Genomic DNA, 8584 nt, shown 5'->3' on the forward strand with positions numbered 1-8584 from the left:
AAAGTCAACCTTCAAATAATTATGTTCAGTTATGCACTCAATACTTGGTCGGGAATCCTTTTGCAGAAATGACTGCTTCAATGTGGTGTGGCATGGAGGCAATCAGCCTGTGGCACTGCTCAGGTGTTATGGAGGCCCAGGATGCTTCGATAGCGGCCTTAAAGAGACACTGAAGCGAAAAAAAAATGATATAATGAATTGGTTGTGTACTATGAATAATTACTAGAAGATTAGCAGCAAAGAAAATATTCTCATATTTTTATTTTCAGGTATATAGTGTGTTTTCTAACATTGCATCATTCTCTAATATGTGCAGATTACACAACACTCTGCATTCAAAATTATTCTTTCAGAGCAGTCTGTGAACTAATGACCTTTCCTCTGGCAGATAAAAAGAAAACTGTTTACTTACAGTTGAGATAATAAAAGTCAGAAGACAGCCCTCTCCACGACTTTGAAAGTCGTAGAGATTAATGGCTTTTTTGCATAGAGATAACAACTGGAGTCTCTTAACTCTTCCTGTACTGGAAACAATCACACTGATGTATCTGATCTTAATGTTTTATTTCTTAGCTGTGCTACACATACAAACCATAATATCATAATTTTTTTCCGCTTCAGTGTCTCTTTAAGCTCATCCAGAGTGTTGAGTCTTGCGTCTCTCAACTTTCTCTTCACAGATTCTCTATGGGGTTCAGGTCAGGAGAGTTGGCAGGCCAATTGAGCACAGTAATACCATGGTCAGTAAACCATTTACCAGTGGTTTTAGCACTGTGAGCAGGTGCCAGGTTGTGCTGAAAAATGAAATCTTCATCTCCATAAAGCTTTTCAGCAGATGGAAGCATGAAGTGCTCCAAAATCTCCTGATAGCTAGCTGCATTGACTCTGCCCTTGATAAAACACAGTGGACCAACACCAGCAGCTGACATGGCACCCCAGACCATCACTGACTGTGGGTACTTGACACTGGATTTCAGGCATTTTGGCATTTCCCTCTCCCCAGTCTTCCTCCAGACTCTGGCACCTTGATTTCCCAATGACATGTAAAAGTTGCTTTCATCTGAAAAAAGTACTTTGGACCACTGAGCAACAGTCCAGTGCTGCTTCTCTGTAGCCCAGGTCAGGCGCCTCTGCCGCTGTTTCTGGTTCAAAAGTGGATTTATGCTTCCATCTGCTGAAAAGCTTTATGGAGATGAAGATTTCATTTTTCAGCATGACCTGGCACCTGCTCACAGTGCTAAAACCACTAAAATGGTTTACTGACCATGGTATTACTGTGCTCAATTGGCCTGCCAACTCTTCTGACCTGAACCCCATAGAGAATCTGTGGGATATTGTGAAGAGAAAGTTGAGAGACGCAAGACCCTCTGGATGAGCTTAAGGCCGCTATCGAAGCATCCTGGGCCTCCATAACACCTGAGCAGTCCCACAGGCTGATTGCCTCCATGCCACGCCGCATTGAAGCAGTCATTTCTGCAAAAGGATTCCCGACCAAGTATTGAGTGCATAACTGAACATAATTATTTGAAGGTTGACTTTTTTTGTTTTAAAAACACTTTTCTTTTATTGGTCGGATGAAATATGCTAATTTTTTGAGATAGGAATTTTGAGTTTTCATGAGCGGTATGCCAAAATCATCAATATTAAAACAATAAAAGGCTTGAACTACTTCAGTTGTAGTGTAATAATCTAAAATATATGAAAGTCTAATGTTTATCAGTACATTACAGAAAATAATGAAGTTTATCACAATATGCTAATTTTTTGAGAAGATCCTGTAGTTGCCCCCAATGTAGTTAGTGTAGTTGCCCCAATATTAGTGTAGTTGCCCCCAGTGTAGGTAGTATAGTCACCCCCTTTATAGCTAGTATAGGTGCCCCGTATTAGTATAGTTGCCCCCAGTGTAGGTAGTATAGTCGCCCCCCAGTATAGCATAGTTGCCCCCAGTACGGGGGAAGCTTGAAAGGAGGGACAGCGGCAGGGAGGGGGGCCAGACCCCCCACCTCCCTCACCTGGGTCTCCTCCTTCTGGCGCTTCCCCCCTCCAAATTAGCAGCAGCAAACAGAATCGAGCATTGTGGGCGGAGAGGAACTTCCCACCTTCTTCCTGCATTCCAGGTGATGGCGCGCAGTGTCATCGTCATGTGGCACTGGTCTCCGGCTTCTATGCCGCTCACTGTGCTTCCGCTAATCAGGAAGCACAGAGCGATGGAGAAGGCGGTGACCAGTGTCACGTGTCGATGGCGCTGCGTACCATCGCCTGGAACGCAGGAAAAAGGTAATTCCTCTCCACTTTCTGATGCCCGCTTCTGTTTGCCGCTGCTAATTTGGAGGGGGGAGGCGCTAGAAGGAGGAGACCCAGGTGAGGGAGGTGGGGGGTCTGGCCAGGTGAGGGAGGGGGGGGGGGTCGAGGGAGGGTCTGGCCCCCCTTCCAGCCGCTGTTCCTCCTTTTGTGTTGCTTCCTCCTCCTGCAGGTTCCGGTGGCTGAGGGGCAGCTAGGGTTGCCACCCGACCGGAATCTGGCCGGCCTGGCCGGCAAAACAGCTAAAAAGCCGGACACCGGTATTTAATTATTTCCGGCACGTCATTTGCCGGTAAAAATAGCCCCAGGCTGATCATCCTCACACAATTCCCTCCTCTCTTCTCTCGGATTGGCTGGTCACGTACTGCCAGCCAATCACGGGAGTGGCTGTATTTTCCCCTGCGCTGCTGAGGACTATAGGAGGAGGAGGAGGAGCCAGGACTGGCTGTGACAGTGAGTGAGTGAGAGAGCTGGCTCCGAGCAGCTACAGCAGAGCACATGGCCTGAATAGTTGCCACTCGTCTCAGCTTGCCTCACACAAGCAGCCAGCTTGTTCAGCTGGGGGAGTGTATGGAGTCACTTGGCTGCTGAGCCTGAGTCACGGACTAAGAAGAGAGAGAGAGACACATCAACAGTCAGAGCAGCTCAGCAGAGGATGACAGACAGACAGACAGAGGAGAGAGAGAGGCTGGAAATTTCTGCAGAGCCCAACCCACAGACAACTCGTGGAGAGCCAGGACTCCAGGAGAAGAGAGAGAACGAGACACAGCCAGCCAAACTTTAAGAGACACTGTCCCAGCCCCCCCAGGCAGCAGGCAGAACTGTGGAGAGGAGAGGGGTCCAGACGACTTGTCACAGCTTATGCTGTGTGACAGCAAGGAGAAAGGAGCATCCAAATGACCTGACCCTGTCCAGCAGGTAGAGTGAACACACACACAGTCACTTTCCCTGTCTTTACACTCTCTCTCTCCCCAAACCTCCATCAGCCCCTATCCTCCCTTCCAGACTTTTAAAGGGAAACTAAACCTTTTGAATTAAAATGACATTCACTTACCTGGGGCTTCTCCCAGCCCCCTGCAGCCGTCCTGTCCCACGCCGCTCCTCAATGATTCTCTGTTCCCCCACCGCAGGTTATTTTAGTTTTTGCTGACTAAAAGTCAGCAGGCCACTGCGCCTGCGCAGCCCTGGCCATGCATATCCTTCTTCACATTCCCCTTCTATTGCGGAGGAAAATGCGAAGTATATGGGTGGGCACGGCAAAAAGTCGGCAAAAACTAAACTAACCTGCAGCGGGGTAATAGAGGACCATTGAGGACCGTCTGCAGGCGGCTGGTGGGAGAAGGTGAGAGAATCTCATTTTAGTTCAAACGGTTTAGGTACTTTTAAAGTGTACCTGAGATCTCAGAATAGGAAGATTTTATACTCACCCGGGGCTTCCTCCAGCCCCATAACACTTGCTGTCCTCCTGGGTGCCTCTGTTCAGCTGCAATCAGCCCTGGTAACTGGCTCAGTCGTGGCAAGTTGGGGTCTTCTGTGCATGTGCAGCCCCTCTGTGCATGCGCAGAAGAGCCGACTGATGCGACTGAGCCAGATTACCGGGGCTGATTGCATCCAAATGGAGGCACTTGGGAGGATGTTGAGGGACGATTCGGTGCTCATGGGACTGGAGGAAGCCCCAGGTGAGTATAAAATCTTCTTCCGAGATCTCAGGTACATGTACCAATTAATGATACAATTCTGTGGCTGATCGATCATTTCTACAGTAATCGGTCAGAAACAATTGGTCATGCCCATTAATGGCCGAATTCCTGCTTGCTAATTGCATTGGAATCAATCCCAAAAACGGGTCGATTCTATTAATCTGATCGACTTGGCTATCAGTAATTCGGTCGATAATGGGCACAACCGATTGTTTCTGATCGATTATCATTGGAAATGATTGATCAGCTGTGGAATTGTATAATTAATGGGCACTTTTAAAGTGTGCCTGTAGGGAAAAAAGTGCCCCTGGAGTTATTTACCTCGTAAAGGGAAGCCTCTGGATCCTAATAGGGCTTCCCCTGTCCTCGGCAGGGGCGTTCCAGCGCTAGGACCTCCCCCCAAGATCTCCATGTTGCCTGCTTATTTGCATGTGTGCATGCGCACTAGCAGTTTCCCGCTCGGCTCACGCAGTAGAGCAGACCCGATCAGGCTTGGTTATTTTCGCCAGAGCCCAAGTGGGAAGCTGCTACTGCTGCGCACAATGGCAACGTGGATTGTTTTTGTTTTTTGTCCCAGCGCAGGATCAGGCTGCCTGAGGAGGCTGGAGGAAGCCTTAGGATTCAGAGGCCTTCTCTTCCAGAGGCAACCACCCATGGGCACTTTTTTTTTTACAGGTGTTCTTTAAACTATTTAAAGGGATCCTAAAGGCAAGAAAAAAAATGTTTCACTTACCTGGGACTTCTACCTACCCCCTGCAGCCGTCCTGTGCCTTCGCCGGTCCTCAACGATCCTCCATTCCCCCCCAGGGGTTAGTTTCGTTTTTTGCCTGCTCGGGGTCAGCGGGCCACTGCGCCTGCACAGCTATGTCCACGCGTATCCTTCTTCACATTCCCATCCACAATAACGTCCTGCGCAGGATGCTATAGCAGACGGGAATGCGAAGGACATGCTTGGACAGAGCTGTGCAGGCGCAGTGGCCCACCGACTCTGAATTGGCAAACACGAAACTGACCCACGGTGGGAAACCGGAGCATCAGTGAGTGGCTGGGCGGGCACAGGACAGCTGCAGGGGGCTAGTGGAAGCCCCAGGGATCCTTGCCTTTAGGATCCCTTTAACATTTGTTTCTATTTCTGTAAATATTCAACTTTTTGTGCTATGTTTGAAAAAAGGTCGTAACCCCTCCCACTTTTAGGCCACACCTCCAGGTCACACCCTAAAGCCGGTATTTTTTCAGTCAAAAGGTGGCAACCCTACGCGGCGGCGGCGGCAGGCAGCAGCTGGCCAGGTGATGGGGGGGCGCACATGCCCCTTTTTGCCCAATGTGTGAATGCCCATGGGACTGCTGGGAATTATGGATAGTGTGAAAAGTATCAGTCATTCTTATGATCTCTGAAAGCAACGGAAACTACATTACCCACAACCCCATAACTTCCGGCTCTTATAACAGCCGTATAAGCAGACGTCATTTTCCAGTGCCTTGTTACTTGATATCGCGAGATTTCGAGTATGCGGCGCATTATACTGATTTGAAAATAATAGGTTTGTGGATGTGGATCGCAGTGCGGGAAAATGGAGCACACAGAAAATCTCACAACGCGGTCCTTGCTGAAGGGCATTTTAGCAACAGAGACCGTCCGGCAAGCAGTCAGGCACCCGGCTGATAAGAGTGTCGGGCAGGCGTTGCTGCTTCGCGACCTCCGATCCAATGCCGCGGCGGAGCTGGAGCTGTCAGGCCAGAGCAGCAGAGTGCGGCGCTCTTTGGCCAGACAGCTGGCAGAGACATCGAGGTCCAGACGGCTGTTCCGGAGCAAGAAGATACCCGACAAGCCTCCAGCCTACAGTATTGTGGACGAGCTGGAGACCATTACGCCGCGGACTCTGATGAGGAAGATCATTCAGACTGAGGATGAGGTTTCTCTTGTCATTTCACAAAGAGCCAAAACTGAGGCTGATAAGCATACTGAAGAGGAAGATCAAGCAAGTACGAGGACGAACAGTTTGAGTGATGTAAACCTGAGTTTACCAGATCTGCCTGCCACAGAAAATGTAGCCATCTTCAAAAATCCTCGTAAAAAGAGGAGAGTGGACATTAGCCAGTTTGAGAAGAAACTGGATGAAAGCCTGACCAAAGGCAAAGGTGTCAGCTACGCTTCTAGTGAGCAATCTGAAGACTTTGCTTCATTAGAGCCAACTAACTTTGGGCAAAGGACTTTTGAGGGTGCCCAAGACCTTTCCTCTGAACAGTCTGCATATAAAAAGGCTTTGCTTCGCCAAAGAAAGAAAGCATTCCTTGTTTCATTAGGTGACTTTGAGCAAGGAGTAGAAGATAAGTATAATTTAATAAAAGGTTCCCAAGAATGTTTCATTGAATCAGCTATGGATGACAAGTCACATACCTTTGAGTTAAATACAGAGCTGTATGCCCAGCCTTTACCATCAAAACACAACATCCCTGATGCAGAAAATATACTCAAAAGTGTAAATAAAAGTCTTGTTTTGAAAGACCATGAAAGGGACAACAGAACTGCTTTGGAGGCAAGTTTTGATGACTCCAGTAAGAATGTTTCCAGTGAAGCTGGAGTTCCAAGCCTGAAGACCTCTAGAATTCTAGAGGAATTTGCAGATAGGTCTGGAACAGCTAGTAGGCTACACACACATTCACTAGAGGGGGAAGGCTTGCAAGCAGATGCTACATATACTGAAACTGAGCAAATGCTGTCAAAGTCTTCTGTACCAGAAGAAGATGTTAGACCTTTGGAATCAGACTGGAGGATTCAGAAGCCTGAAGTAGCAGAGGCAGAATATGCTGAAAGTACAGAATATGGCCAAGCAGATGAGTTGGTGGAACCTGCAAGCAATGTGGAGAAGGAATCGCCATTGTCTGTTTCAGTTGAAAGTGATGGAAAAAATAACACTAAGCGGGATTATCACAGGATGTCCAATGAAAATTCTAAAGTGAGTGAAAAAGATGACAAATCTATAAAACGTCAAACATTAAACAGGGAAGATGGCTCTATTTCTTCCGCAGGCCATAGTAGCAGGGATTTGTTTGGGGCTGAAACTAGCATGGATCAGGAGTTTTCCAGGAAAGAACCTCGCCCAAAAGTAAACAAGCAACATATGTTCTCAGCTGTGAGTGAAACACCAGCTTATCTGAAAACTGTTCGATTCACAGCTCCTAAAAAGGTTATTGCTGAAAAGAACATTCGCAAGAAAACAAATTTGAAGACCAAGGAGGCAGGATCATCACTCAAGAGTAGCACTGTAAAACGCATCTTTGGTCTTCATGCAAAAATGCCTGTCTCTAAGGAAGCCGTCACTGATATTCAGAAGTGTTTGGAAGTGCACTTGGATCAGCTTAGTGATGATTTGGCAGCATATACTGCTCATGCTAATAGGAAAACCATAACACTTACAGACATGGAGCTTCTAATGAAAAGGCAACACTTTGTGACAGATGCTACTTCTCTCAATGTACTTATTGAAAGACACTTACCCCTACAATCCAGAAAACTTCTTATTCCATGTGCTACAGGAGGAAATAAGGTGTTTCCAAAGATGTAACTTGTACTTTATTCATAAATTATAATTAACTGTTTATCAGTATGGGAATATTGAAATCCAGTCATTTCTCATAATCAAACCTCTTCAGCCTTCTATGCCTGTGTCTGTCTTGTGCTGTTCTGACCTTGATTGTATAAATACCTTTTAAGTGCATTTATCTCCTGTGTGATGGCCCTTCACTCCCCCCCCCCCCCCCTTAAGCCTTGTTCACACTAGGTACATTTTGTGTGCTTTTCAGATCTATCGCTCTGTGCATTCAGCAAGGTATTGATTTTCCCATGTAATGTGTCTGGTTCACATCTCTGCGCTGCGTTACAAAAAGGTAGTGTTGCATACATTTCTGCCCGTTGAGCTGTAAAGCGCACATCAATCTAAGTTAATGGGTGTGCTTTTTTTTTTTTTTTTTTTTTAGTGCATGGAAGAAAATGTGTTGTTGTTTTTTTTAACCCCTAAATAAAAAAAACACATTTTCAATTGAAAACAAATCTTTGACAACTGCTACAATAAGCAAAACTTAAAATGCTTAAAAAAAGCGCAACACACTGAAACGCTGATTAACGCATGCGTTTTTACACGTTTCTGAACGCACCCAATGTGAACGAGGCCTAAAACAATACCTTTTGAACAGTGCTTGGTAAGCATTGAAGCACTCAACAGAGGGAATCTTACAGTATGGAAAAAAGTAGCAAAAATGTGAATGCGGTTGAAATCGTTCCGAGTTGATACAGGTTTATGCAAATTTATGTGGCTTAAAAATGGACCATTTGAAAAAAGCAGAGATGGAATTAGATTGATTCATTTTCAATCGGCACACATTTGCATACAAATTTGCATAATGCTGTATGAACTGGAAATTATATGCATCTCATTGACCATCTTGAATATAAATACATATGTATATAATCAGGAGGCATGCTGAGATTGGAAATCCGTAATGGTTAAGGGCTCTGCCTCTGACACGGGAGACCAGGGTTCGAATCTCGGCTCTGCCTGTTCAGTAAGCCAGCACCTAATTCA

At 46.3% G+C, this 8584-nt stretch overlaps 1 protein-coding gene across 1 annotated transcript; it reads left to right on the plus strand.

Moving 5' to 3' along the window:
• Window positions 1–5453: 5453 nt before the first annotated feature.
• LOC137534336 (centromere protein T-like) lies at window positions 5454–7720 on the plus strand. Its single transcript, XM_068255786.1, has one exon. It carries the CDS (start codon window positions 5573–5575, stop codon window positions 7565–7567), a length of 1995 nt encoding a protein of 664 aa, XP_068111887.1. The 5' UTR covers window positions 5454–5572; the 3' UTR covers window positions 7568–7720.
• The last annotated feature ends 864 nt before the right edge of the window (window positions 7721–8584 follow it).

Source organism: Hyperolius riggenbachi, chromosome 10 (assembly GCF_040937935.1).
Source record: "Hyperolius riggenbachi isolate aHypRig1 chromosome 10, aHypRig1.pri, whole genome shotgun sequence".
Taxonomy (NCBI): domain Eukaryota; kingdom Metazoa; phylum Chordata; class Amphibia; order Anura; family Hyperoliidae; genus Hyperolius; species Hyperolius riggenbachi.